Source organism: Schistocerca cancellata, chromosome 7 (genome assembly GCF_023864275.1).
Source record: "Schistocerca cancellata isolate TAMUIC-IGC-003103 chromosome 7, iqSchCanc2.1, whole genome shotgun sequence".
In the NCBI taxonomy this organism is placed as follows: Eukaryota; Metazoa; Arthropoda; class Insecta; order Orthoptera; family Acrididae; genus Schistocerca; species Schistocerca cancellata.
Genome location: NC_064632.1, coordinates 23,055,976 through 23,070,309, shown reverse-complemented (window position 1 = coordinate 23,070,309; position 14,334 = coordinate 23,055,976). Strand labels below are relative to the sequence as shown.

At 44.1% G+C, this 14,334-nt stretch overlaps 1 protein-coding gene across 1 annotated transcript in view; it reads right to left on the bottom strand.

Moving 5' to 3' along the window:
- LOC126092411 (lachesin-like) overlaps nt 1–14,334 on the bottom strand; it is a 320,875-nt gene that overhangs the window by 84,547 nt on the left and 221,994 nt on the right. Inside the window, exon 6 of the mRNA XM_049907998.1 lies at nt 7,089–7,217. Coding sequence (XP_049763955.1) covers nt 7,089–7,217 — 129 coding nt within the window. The remainder of the gene's footprint in view (nt 1–7,088; nt 7,218–14,334) is intronic.

Below are 14,334 nucleotides of genomic sequence, written 5' to 3'. Positions count from 1 at the left end.
TTCTAGGCGCCACAGTCTGGAACCGCGCGACTGCTACGGTCGCAGGTTCGAATCCTGCCTCGGGCATGGATGTGTGTGATGTCCTTAAGTTAGTCAGGTGTAATTATTTCTATGTTCTGTGGCACTGATGACCACAGAAGTTAAGTCCCATAGTGCTCCGAGCCATTTGAACCATTTTTTGACTAACGGCGCGAACTCTAGAGTCTTGGTGAATGGTATTAGCTCAGAACCTTTCACGGTCCAGCGCTCATTGCGGCAAGGTTGCCCCCTTTCGACTATCTTGTTTGCAGTCGCTCTTGATCCTGCACTACGCGGCCTGCTACAACGACTTGAATGCGTCCTACTATGGGCTGCATCTTTCCAATGCCGCGCACACGCCGACGAAGTCGTTCTTTTCGTCAAGTCCGGAGCTGAAATCCAGGCGGCGCTGGAATAGCTTCAGCAGTATGGAGCGGTGGCGGTTAGATCGATGTTTGGAAGTGGGAAGAGGACTGCCACAAGGGACAGCAGTGTCCATCACCACGGCCCCCACTCTTGAGTGTTTGAGAGCGGCATTCCATGGAAACATACGGCGTACAGCGGCGTCTAATTGTCGACGGCTACTGCGACAGATTCACGCATTGGTACAACATGCATTGCGCGCCATAGATATGTTCCAGCGCGCACATTAATTCAACGTATATTTGGCACCGGAAATTGTCACTTGGCACACATACTGCCGTTGCCCACCACGATCGCGTCAAGACTGCAGTCGGCCTTCGGACATTTCGTAAGTGCTGACCTCCTCTTCAAAATCCGCTACGATACCTTGGCGCTGCTACCGAGAGGTTGAGGCATCTGACTCATAAACGTCAAAAACAGGGTGCGAGAGCTATTTATTAGTACGATGCAACGCTATTGGAGAACCGAGCACGCTACCTTAATGGTCGCTATGATCAACGAAGTGGCTCCCCATTCACTTTGTCCATCAGCAAAAGTAGGCCACATCACGGAACCCCTCGCACACCTTCGGGACTTTTTCGTCGATTACAGTTACGTTCAGGACAGTTTGCCGGAGTCCAGGCTGCCCGCAGCGAAAGACATACATCGAAGCTTCCTTCAGCAGCATTCTCGCAATGTGGCCGAACAGAAGTACCCGGTAATGCAGTGGCAGAGAATATGGACAGCTGTCCATCTCCCCTCTCTTCCTACGGAGGTACGTGCATTGTGGTCTGCAGTGGTGAACGGCAAATTCCCGAACCGTCAACGACTACACTCAATTAATCTGGTCGTCACACCGATATGCCCTCACTGCGCGGTCGTCCGTTTGATTTGTTGCACCACAATCGACTGTTGGCTTCTAACGAGGAAAATGCTGGCTCCTTTGCTGCGCACGGAGCACAAGGAGATAGAAGCATACGACCTACGGTTCCCCGACAAAGTATACTTTCACAACACCAGGACAAACGCCGTAAACTGGATAAAGCGGACAGCGACATATTTATTTTTATTTGCATTGATGACAAGAGCGTCATAGACTTCTGGTACATACTTCAAGAGCAACATGATATCTTGCGGCGACACGCGAAATATAGAACACGTTTTTCCAGTTACTTGGGTTCATTATTCACGGCCGCTCCTGCTAGTTGAGGTGCTCTGGGTATGAGAAGTGAAATGAGGAGATGCTAAACGTTCAGGAAGTAACGTTCAAGCCTGATGTATTCAGGGCAAATATATACAGCTTTTAAGTTAGCGAGAAGCCGACCTGGATGCTTGCCAACAGGGCCGTTGCAAGGTGTCGTTTTCTTGTCTCTCTTTTCCTAGTGAACTCTTTAAATCTAGATGGCGTTAGGAGCCGTTTTTACGTTTGTATTTGTTAAATGGCACCTTTAGTTTCTGTATGTTGTGTTTAGCAGCAATGGAAGACAATAAAAATCAACAGACACAAAAAAACCTCAAATAAAACTTTAAAAAATGTTAAAACATCCGTGTTATACCTTGGTCACGCCCCCAGAAAAGGGAGGGTGGAGACATGGTGGCCTGGCCTATACTTTCTGGGCTTATATAAATTAATAAAATAACTTATATGACGTTGCGGTTAATTGTGATGTCCGTAGTGTACACATTGGCAAGGAGCACAAAAATGTTTGCGAATGGGCTGAGATGAACGTGCGACTCTTTCGATACTAATCCAATCTGTTACCGCTGAACCAGACACCGCTTCCTAAGTACACTGTCACAGGGACAATTGATAAGGTACAAATGGTGATAGGTCCGTATCAAAATTCCTTTTATTTCCTAAACGCTTGGCCGTCTGGGTTTTCCACTTGGGACACTTTCTTGACTCACCACGCCCTACATGTACCATAAAGTTGGATGAATTCGGCGGTGACGAGTAGGCGTCCTCTCCTTGTAAGAGCTTCCATCATGTTTTAGGGGCGAAGTTCTTCCATCATGACCGTGTAAGTGGCTCTCTGAGAATGAGAAAATGGCTGTGAGCACTATGGGACTTAACATCGATGGTCATCAGTCCCCTAGAACTTAGAACTACTTAAACCTAACTAACCTAAGGACAGCACACAACACCCAGCCATCACAAGGCAGAGAAAATCCCTGGCCCCGCCGGGAATCGAACCCGGGAACCCGGGCGTGGGAAGCGAGAACGCTACCGCACGACCACGAGATGCGGGCTGAGAATGAGAAAAAGTGACTGAATTAAATGGCAGTATTTCATGTTTAAAACATTCCGATCACACTCGTCTGTTGAAATTTTACTAAGGGTGCTGATTATCTCGAGGGTGAGTGCATCAAACAGAGAAAGCACATACACACAATGAAGGGCATAGGACTGATAATCGATATAACAGTCACCGCTGCCCCTTAACGAAGACGAAACTGTCGTCGAAAGCTGGAAGTATTTCTGCACCCACTAGACCGAAAGTATTTTTTCCAATAATCCTGCCACTTCGATTGCGTAACTTGTTACGAAAAATGTTTCACAGCCCAGAAGCTGGGAGCTAGCCAAGTTCACAGGATTCATAAACAAGCTACGCCGAGAATTTATCACGAAATTATTGTGTAACACCATGTCTAGACTTGACAATAGCATCAATTAGGCGAAGAAGGCAGTCTACAAGTTTCTTCAGGTACGTTTCCAATATCTAGCTGAATGTATCCATAAATTATTAGTTCGAGTAGCGCTACCCCATTTCAGAGAGCTTTTTGCTAAGTTTCATTCACTGTTTCAAATAGTGGCGCACACTTTGCATGGGATTAATGTCAGGTGATCAGCAGGGTAGCTGAAGTGTGATAACAGTCTGAGTGTTCGTCAAACGAAGAATGTACGCATACAGCTCTGTGCAACACTTGGTCGCCGACAGGGTCGAATTAAACGTCCTGTTTCATTTTCGTGTTGCCTAAATGAAAGATCCCAGGTCATTGTACGAAAAACACGCCCAAAACGTCACAGTACGACTTCAGACCTTAACCACACCCTACTACGTCTTAAACGCCTCATTCGGCAGTCGGTCACTTGGCGTACAAACTCCCCTCACGTATTTGAACCTGTACACGAATAACTCAGTTCATTTGCGGTTTGGTATAAACTGGTGTAGTTGACGCATAGTACGTATACTGTTCAAGCCATACCACCGAAGACTGCACAACTTAAGATGATCCTTTCTTTGAGTACCTTAGTGAAATGGCAATGTAGGGTTTCCTCTTATCTGTACTCTGTGAAGCTCTAGTATATGATGTCGCCAAAAGCAGGTCTGGTATCGCGTTGTCCTCTTCAGACGATGCAAGCAGGCGGCCTGTGATTCTAATCTGTGGTGCGAGTAGCAAGTTCCGATGAAAGTAGTCCCGGAATGACTTTACGATAAGTTTATTTGCTAGCAACGTGAAACAGTAACAGTTTAGTATCATAAAAGAATTCCTTTCACGAAGTTAATAAGTTCCGAGAGCGTGGTAGAGCCGAATGATGTATATGAACAGTACCTGAACACATTTTATCGCCGGCTCTCCAGTATCGACAAGTTGAAAGTACGTCCCTTCGTCATCTGTGGCGTAGCCGGCATCTCTTGCTTACATCATAACACTTCATAAAGCTTCATACATCTTCCATAAATTAAAAATATTCAATTATTTATTGAATTTGCAGAAGTACTGCATAGCGTTACTGTTGTAGTGAGGCGCTGAAGACCTGTAGGCTACTCTTAGTATCAGCTGTGCCAGAAAGTGATCTTAATAATGAATATTTAATGAAGTAAAATTGGAGCTTCGCGCTAGAAAACGTGTGGGTTCCATAGGTCTTTACTATCGAGTAAAATCCGTTCTCAAGGCTCACTCTACCGACTGTCATGAATCACAATCGTGCCGTATTTCTTCGGTTTCTACCTCTGACTCCGTGATAACCAGCTTTCTTCTCACTGCTGACCTATTCTGCAGCACTACTTAATGTATCGAATTAACGAATGCCTGTTCTGTTAGAAACTGATTTTCATTGACCAGGAGCTACACTTGTCTCCGGCCTCTGTGGGTTACGGTCCATCTATAGTCGCTGATTTTACACATCGTCACGTGATTAAGAGCCGCACCTCATCGTTGCCGACACGTTGGACAATCTGTGCTCATATACCAGTCAATCAGGCACCTTCTTTTGCGATGTGGTCACCTGCAACTTCAAGCATGATGTCCTTTTTATGCAGATGTTTACGTCGACCCATCTCACTGCGCACATGTACGACTGTTCAGTGTCATGACATTAGTCAGCTGTGGAGGATAAAATTACACCTTCCAGTGTGTCTTTCGAAGGGGTTAGAATAGTATTTAATTCTCTATTAAAATACGCCTGTCCAGGGCACACTGCCTTAACAAAAGCACCTTCAGTGTTGGATGGGAGGTCTGCGAACTTCGATAAAACCCACAGTAATGACAAGAAGATTAGCGCCTAATATAAAACCAGGTCGTAGACCAGGCAGATATATTTTAATTTTTGGGGAGGATACAAGTTTACAGAGGACACCCAAATCACAAAGCAGAAAACTAAGTGGTTCCATTATCTAAATGGTACCATTACAAAATTATCCGAAATAAAGTAAACAACAGAAAGATAACGTAAGTTTTATAAAGTTATGACAGTACCACCATTTCTCTATCGGAGTCAACGTTGGGTAGTGACAAAAAAAATCGTTATATATACATATGTGCATATACACACATCAAAAAATGTTTTCCATCACACAGCTTCCCAGAACTCCTGAAGATAGACGTTGACTGTGGAGATTGACTCTTCAGAAATGTCACTAAATCCTCCCAAAGATGTAAACAACCATGCATGAAGAGCGCCTATTACATGTAGGGACTCCGACAGCCGATCAGTTCAAGTCATTCCACCAGGAAAGAGGCACACGGCTTGTGTAGACTGTAGTTCCGCATTGTTACTTTGTGCCAGGAAGACCTCTCAACAAGGGAAGTGTCTAAGCGTCTCAGAGTGAACGACAGCGATGTTGTTCGGACATGGAGGAGATACAAAGGAACTGTTGATGACATGCCTCTCTCAGGCCGCCAATGGGATATTACTATAGTGTATGATTGCTACCTGTGGATTATGGCTCGGAGGAACCCTGACAGCAACACCACCATGTTGAATAATACTTTTCGTGCAGCCACAGGACGTCGTGTTACGACTAAAACTGTGCGCTATAGACTGCAAGATGCGCAACTTCACTCCCGACGTCCATGGCGAGGCCCTTCTTTGCAACCACGACACCATGCAGCACGGTACAGATGGGCCCAGCAACATGCCGAATGGATCGCTCAGGACTGAAACAACGTTCTCTTCACCGATGAGTGTCGCATATGCCTTCAACCAGATAATTGTTGGAGGCGTGTTTGGAAGCAACCCAGTCAGGCTGAAGGCCTTAGACACGCTGTCCAGCTGGTGCAGCAAGGCGGAGCTTCCCTGCTGTTTTGGGGTGGCATTATATGGGGCCGACGTTCGCCGCTGGTGGTCACGGAAAGTGCCGTAGCGGCTGTACGATACATGAATGCCTTCCTCCTACCAATAGTACAACCATATTAGCAGCATATTGGCGAGAGGACGACAGTTCAAGCCCCCATGCATATCTTGTGAATACTTCCTTCAGGATAACGACATTGCTCGACTAGAGTGGCCAGTATGTTCTCCAGACATGAACCCCGTCGAACATATTAAAAATGGTTCAAGTGGCTCTAAGCACTATAGGACTTAACATCTGAGGTCATCAGTCCCCTAGACTTAGAACTACTTAAATCTGACTAACGTAAGGGCATCACACACATCACACATATCAATGCCCGGGGTGGGATTCGAACCTGCGACCGCAGCAGCATCTCTGTTCCGGACTGAAGCACGTAGAACCACTATCGGACATGCGTGGGATGGACTGAAAAGGGCTGTTTAAGGACAACTTGACCCAAATACCACTCTGACGGATCTACGCCGGATCGCCGTTGAAGCGTGGGACAATCTGGACCAACAGTGCCTTGATGAACTTTTAGATAGCATGCCATGAAGAATACAAGCATGAATCAATGCTAGAAGACGTGCTACTGGGTATTAGAGGTATCGGTGTGCACAACAATCTGGACCACCACCTCTGAAGGTTTCGCTGTGTGGCGGTACAAAATGCAATGTGTAGTTTTCATGAGCAATAAAAAGGGCGGAAATGATTCTTATGTTGATCTCTAATCAAATTTTCTGTACGGCTTCCGGAACTTGCAGAACCGAAGTGATACAAATCTTTTATATATATATATATATATATATATATATATATATATATATATATAGGCACTATATTCCGCATATATATATATATATATATATATATATATATATATATATATATATATATATGTATATATATTGGCACTATATTCCGCAAGTTAAATATGCTTCGGAAGGCCAGCAAAAAACTGACCATCACATGTAGCTCCCACAGCCCGAGAAAGTCCTAACGCAAAACGGAAGTAAAAAAGAAATAACAATAAGTGGTAACTGTGTCATAGGCAGCTACAGGGGAGTGTTGGGCTGCTGGCTTTGGACACGCAGCGCTGCCCATACTCACAGTTGACGCTGAGCACGATTCTTCTGCTGACGCTGGGCGGCACGTCGTTGGAGGCGATGCACAGGTAGGCCGCCATCTGGCGACGGTCCAGCCGCCACAGGTGCAGGTCGTTGCCCACGTACGTCTCCACTGGAAGGACCAGAAAAACGACTCAGGTGAGAAAATATGGGCGTCAGTTCATACACAGAGTATACCCGAAACTTTCTGTCACATTAAAAGTGTGTGCCGGACCGAGACTCGAACTCTTGACCTTTGCCTTTCGCGGGCAAGTGCTCTACCATCTGAGCAACCCAAGCATGACTCACGCCCCACCCTCACAGCTTCATTTCTACCAGTACCTTCCACACTTTACAGAAGCTCTCCTGTGAACCTAGCAGGACTAGCACTCCTGACAGAAAGGGTATTGCGGAAACATGGCTTAGCCGCAGCCTTGGGGAGGTTTCCAGAATGAGATTTTCACTCTGCAGCGGGGTGTACGCTGATATGAAACTTCCTGGCAGATTAAAACTGTGTAACGGACTTAGAGTCGAACCCGGGACCTTTGCCTTTCGAGAGCAAGTGCTCTACCATCTGAGCTACCCCAGCAGGACTCACGCCTCGTCCTCACAGCTTCAATTCTGCTCTCCTGCGAACCTAGCAGAACTAGCGCTCCTGACAGAAAGGATATTACGGAGACGTGGCTTAGCCATAGCATGGGGAATGTTTCCACAATGAGATGCTTGGGAAGCTCAGACGCTAGAGCTGCTTCTGCAAGTTTCGCAGGAGAGCTTCTGTAAAGTTTGGAAGGTAGGAGACGAGGTACTGGCAGAGGTAAAGCTGTGAGGACGGGTCGTGAATCGTGCTTGGGTAGCTCAGATGGTAGAGCACTTGACCGCAAAAGGCAAAGGTCCCGAGTTCGAGTCTCGGTCCGGCACACAGTTTTAATCTGACAGGAAGTTTCATATAAGCGCACACTCCGCTGCAGAGTGAAAATCTCATTCCAGAGCGTACCCGAACTTTACCAGCAAAACTTCCAAGCTTGTTCCGGTTTGTTTTCTCAGTATTCTGGCTTATGTGATCAGTGGTCTAAGTTGGCTCGTCACAATAATACAATAAAGATTTATTCGATTTGTTACCCCAGTTACCTTAATTTGAGTGGAAATACCTTCACAACAGCGGAAACATCTGTAATATTCAATCAGCGAGATGTAGAACACAAAGCACAGGCTGACGTAACAGCCCTCAGACGGAAACTAATGTGCAGGGTGATTATAACTAAACTTTCGCTACTTGAGAGGATCATCACGAAAACCGAGTGATCTTCGGAAAATGAAACTTTGTGGAAATATTTGTAAGGACATGCGGAAAAGAAATAAAGACTGAACCATGGAAAGAAATACATTTGCCACATGAGGGGGTAACATTTGTTAATTGTGAAGCATATGTTTGTTCCAGGTTACAAAAGTAGCTGCGTGTGACTATCATTTACACCCAGGAATCGCGCTAGGGATACCGTTTCACGATTGTTCACATCACATTCCGAACGGAGGAGCACAGAATGTTCAGCATTGCGTCCAGAAGTCTCAGCCATAACTTCTGCAACAATTTGTGGCGCAATTGGCCGTCGGCCTCTCCCTGGAGCAATTCCGAAATCGCTAGTTAATTCGAACTTTCGAATCATGTTCTTCAACTCCGTTGTCGATAGAGGTCCTCTCCGTATTCCTTTAATGCTCCGATACTTGCGAAGGGCAGCATCACAGTTGATGTTGTTTGGATGGAATAGCTTTACAAGTGAAGTCCTGCTCATCTTCTGCAGACCGATGTCCAGTGTCTGTAGTTGTAATGCGTAGAGATGCTTCTGTTCCAACCCTACGTCGCAGTACAAATATCGGCGCCTAACGGAAAATGATGAACAACGCAAATTCTGCTACGCAATCTGAACATTTTCTTGTAACGTTTGATTCAAAAATGGTTGAAATGGCTCTGAGTACTATGCGACTTAACTTCTAATGTCATCGGTCGCCTAGAACTTAGAACTAAGTAAACCTAACTAACCTAAAGACATCACACACATCCATGCGCGAGGCAGGATTCGAACGAGCGACCGTATCGGTCGCTCGGTTCCAGACTGTAGCGCCTAGAACCGCACGACCACTCCGGCCGGCTAACGCTTGGTATCCGTACGCTAAATTGTTTACCGTCTATACCGGCTCAAGTGGCGAAAGTTTCATTATATCGACCCTGTACTGTGATGGGGTAGCGATCGCTGCGGCTGCAGCTCAGTGCAGGTTTTTTTGTTTCTCTCGTGTGAATCCATTGTCTGCACATGAGGTGCATACTTGCAATCTCTTCATCTCTAAACCGATCAGTAGCGATGCGTGTCGTTGTTAACGTACAAGTAGCACTGCTGGAAAAACGAACTCGGTAGAGACGTTTCCAGGAGTTAATGCAAGTAAGACGGCGAAAAGCAAAATGGGTATCACTGTTGCCAACTGCAAGTACCTTGTATCGGGGAACAAGACACATAGAGCTTACCTTCGACACACGGAGCACTTTACATATTCAAGGACGTGTTTACTCTGTAACAAACCATCGGAGACCACTGGGCCTTATTGCCAAAATACTCCGAAAATATGAACAAACTCTATAATTTTGCCTGTGGAATTGCCTCTCACCCTATGTATTTTGTCGCCAAAAATCGTAGTCAGAATTTTACAGCTGGTCTATAATCTTAAACTCAGTGTTCCGGGTGGGGGAACCAATTTTTGGGATTGAAAATATCACATTATCCTGTGTCTTCAGTACACAAAGCGTCTCAAGCAGTGTTTGTAAACTGGTTGTGTATCAGTATAAACTATTCTCTGCTGCATGAAAGTTGGAGATACAAATTTAAAATGTAATTATGGTCTGAGGTGGCAGAGGTCATGGGGTACCTAAATGCACATATACAGAGATGGCGGTAGCATCGCGTACAAGACATAAAAGGGCAGTGCATTCGCGAGGCTGTCATTTGTACTCAGTTGATTCATGTGAAAGGAGATGATAATCGAAACCCTCAGATGCCAACAGGTGTTGCTGATATACCTCAATGGGGAAAGCTGAAAATGTGTGACCTGAGTGGCACTCGAAGCAGGGACCTCGTGCTTACATGGCAGACGCTTTATCCATCTGAGTCACCAAGCGCACAGAGGATAGCGTCACTGCAGGGACTTATCCCTTGCACGCTTCCAGTGAGACCCCACGTTCCCAACAGCCCACAACTTACATTCGTAGTGTTCCTATCAGCAACACCTGTTGGCAGCTGGGGGTTTCGATTAATTATCGATTCCTTCTAGAGAAGCTGCATGGTCATCATTGATATCTGTTCTTTCGGAACAGTTACTATCTCCGTATCATGTGAAAAGATTTCCAACGTAATTATCGCCGCATTACGGGAGTTAAACAGACCTCGAACGCGGAATGGAGGTAGAAGTATGAGACATTCCATTTCGTAAATATTTGTTAATTCAGTATTCCGAGAGCCGCGGTGTCAAGAATGAGCCAGGAATACCATATTTCCGGCATTACCTCTGACCACGGATAAGGCAGTAGCCGACGACCTCCACTTAACGACCGAGAGAAGAAGCGTTTGCGTACAGTTGTCAGCCCTAAGAGTCTAGGAAGCTGCATGAAATAACCACAGAAATCAATGTGGGACGTATGACGGACGTATCCTTCAGGAGAGTGCTGGAAATCTGGTATTAATGGGTTATGGAAGCGGATAACCGACGTGAGTGCCTTTGCTAACAGCCTCTTCAGGGCTCGTGACCATATCGGTTGAATCCCAGACGATTGGGAAACTGAGGCCTGGTCAGATGAGTCCTGGTTACAGTTGAAGGAATCTGAGTGACAGCTCTAGAGATTTGCAAACCATGGGACATTTATGGGACATAATCGAGATGTGAGTTCGTGCACAAAATCCAGCACCTGCAACGTTTTCACAATAATAGACGGCTATAGAGGCAGCTTGGCTCAATATTTATGCAAGAGACTTTCAGCAATTTGCTCAGTATATGCAACGTCGAGTTGTTACACTACATCGGAAAGAGCAGGTCCCAAATGATATTAGGTGGTATTTCATGACTTTTTTACCCTCAGTATACGTTCTTTTTTCCACATTGGAGATCAACGTTGCTCATAGACGTTACAGAAACTCTCCGTGGTGCATTTATTGATGGTTGAGCAGAAAGTAGCACTCGGAATCTGAATAAGTGCACGGAGGAAGTACTGTAGCAAGTGTAGTGTCAAATTCGAAGAAATTTGTTCGCCGTGTCCAGTGACAAAAGGAAAGAAAGAGGACTGACGTTTAACGTACTTGCGACATCGAGGTCATTAGAGACGTTATTAAAACTTGACTGTGTCGAGAAGGGGAAAATAAACATGCTTTGCCCAGGATGTGGCCGGATCGAATTGCGGAAATCACGAAAAACCTAAATCTGAATATCCGGACACAGGATTTGAATCGTCATTCACCCGAAAATGGTAACGTGCGAGAAACGTTGCCATTCAAGTTAAGGCACCTCGCAAGAGTTATCGACAAAGAATTGTTCGCGCAGTAGAATTTTTAAGATGAGGAAGCGCAGCGGAAAAATTTGTCAGTATTCTAGCGTAGGATTTGTGAGGAGTGGGATACAGATCGGGGGTCTTCCTTGACTATTAACAAAATAGCAATCTGACAAACTGACTTCATACATGTAGAGAAGTTATAGTTCCTGAATCCTAGGCCTTAGAATAAGACGATATATGAAATAAAATATTTTCAGCGCACTAATGGAACTATATGAACTACAACCGAGACAGCAACACCAAAATTGGGAATAACAGCAAAAATACAAACAGTTCACAATAGTCGACCTCTTGGCCAAAAACACAGACATCACAAAATGAAAAAAGCTTGCAAACAGAATCACATAACACAAGCATAGCCATGATATTATTTGGCCTTTCATTCAGTTACACGTAAATACTGAAGAGGAAGTGGTCCAATCCGCTATATGGAAACCTAACCTGAAATTTTCGTACAGGAACAAATGCGCTGATAATGGTTTAGCTGTTAAAGCGCACAGGATGTATTTAAAAAACGTTAAAATTACTATCTTTGCCGCATAAAGAACCGCTTATAACAATTGTTTCTGCAGTCATTTCTGTCTGCCGCGGCACGAATCGGCGTGCAAGCAGACGCAACCGTGAGAGAATGTAGCGATACGTAGTGCAAATACACCGCACACGCTTCAATTTTAAGCGGTTACAACGTTTCAGAAACATCTCCAATCTTTAATTTTTAGAATAACTGCTGCAGATTTGTTACACAAGTGACTGTGCGAAGAAACAAAATCAAGGGAGTGTAAGACGTTATATTACAGACAACTTACATCAATATGGATGCAAATAAGTTCACTTGAAATATTTAATAACAATTTCTATAGCATATTCCTTTTGATAACATTTGAATAACGTATATAAAATGTGAAGCGTCTACTGAATGATGAAAAGAAACTTTACCTTTACGCCGGGTGCACCTGATAAAAGGAAAAAATAATCCAATTAGGCACGTCACAATAATTACTAGTCTTATTTAGATAGAATTGTGATGGAGTTAGGAATGGTTGTGGACATTTTTCTACATATTTAACTGCGTACCAGTCGTAATTGATCAAATTCGCAAAATTTGGTGATACAAACTAACATTGCACAGATGACTAGTGTATCAACGCTACTCCGCTGATAAATCTGGAACGACAAAGAGCTATCAGAGATTACATTGTCCCACAGAATTCTGAAAAATACTTTACAGTGTCGAAATTTTTTATATTTAAAGGCTGAATCTTTTTGTCGTCCTTCTAAAGGCAGATAAGATGTTATGTCCAGGTCAAGAGCCCAACTGATTGTTTTGATGTAGCCTGTCTGGTAATAAGACATTTCGGATGTAATATTGAAAATTAGTCTCTTCCATTTTTCCAGATTTTGCTACGACGTTTACGATATTTTTACAACCAAGCAGTCCTAGTTTGTCTTGAAGCTCCTGTACACAGGTACTAAGACGGGGAACATCAATTCACTGATACTTACCCCGGCATTGTACTATATGAGTGTGACACAGTACTTATTGATTGCACAAGCGACTTTGCCTTCCTTTCGCGCGAAATGTTGAACTACAGTGTGCACGCTGTTCTTGCACAAAGCCTAACTGGTTTGACTTTATACACAGCATTTTAAGGGATAACTAGAAGCTTCGTCTTTACGTCAGCTACGAATTTTTATATAGTAGTACCTATTAATCACTTCCACTCTACAAGTTTAATTGAAGCATACCTTGTAGTTTTCCGACTTACTTTTCGTATCATTTTCTGAATCTTTTTAACCATGTCGAAGGAACATGGAAATCAGTAGTGTTAATCTCACAAGCTATTCAGTGGGCTTAGTGACGTAGATCTCCGAGCAGTTGTAAATCTTTCGAATAGTTTTTCTTTCATAATTTTACGAGTTTCATTTTGACGAGTGTTTCGTACTTTGTGTAAATCCTTATTCATTTATACAAGTGACGTTCAGATTTTACGAAAGGAAAGCGTCTTTGCACATTGCCCAAGTATAAACGTTTTCTCCCTTCTTCGTTTAACCAAAAGATTTACAGCCTTTCTCTGACACTGAAAGCTATTACCGCAGATTTATTCTTCCGGCTAGGAAGATACTGCGTTATTTGTTCTGGTCTTCAATTAGCACAAAAATCATCGTTCGGACCGCAATTCACGGAATCTTCAGTTATTCACGTTAAAACAATTTCTCCATTGTGGACACATTTCGAATGAATGTCCGAGAAATTAACTACCAAATAACGCATATATAAGTCTTCAGGAGATGCAGACGATATCGATAGAATACCACGTTCTTCATATTAATTAGATTCCACAGTACTGTGAAACTCTGTATGCTGGACAAGAACCAATGCTGCCATACATGAAGAAAACACAAAGGAAATGTATTCAGTTTTATCTCATTTGTTGACAGTTAGTGATACAGCAAAGACAACTCTTACTGATTACGTGTATTATACTAGATTCAAATGAATAGTAACTGCAGAAAATTGTGCCCGATGAACTATCACCGGGACGGAAAATCGCTTTACAAATTACGATTGCGTTGTGACGTGTTATCCGTTTAGCGATTTGCCAGGAATCAAGGCCATACACACAGCGCGTTGCGCAGGTGCTGAGTCTCGCAACTACGATAG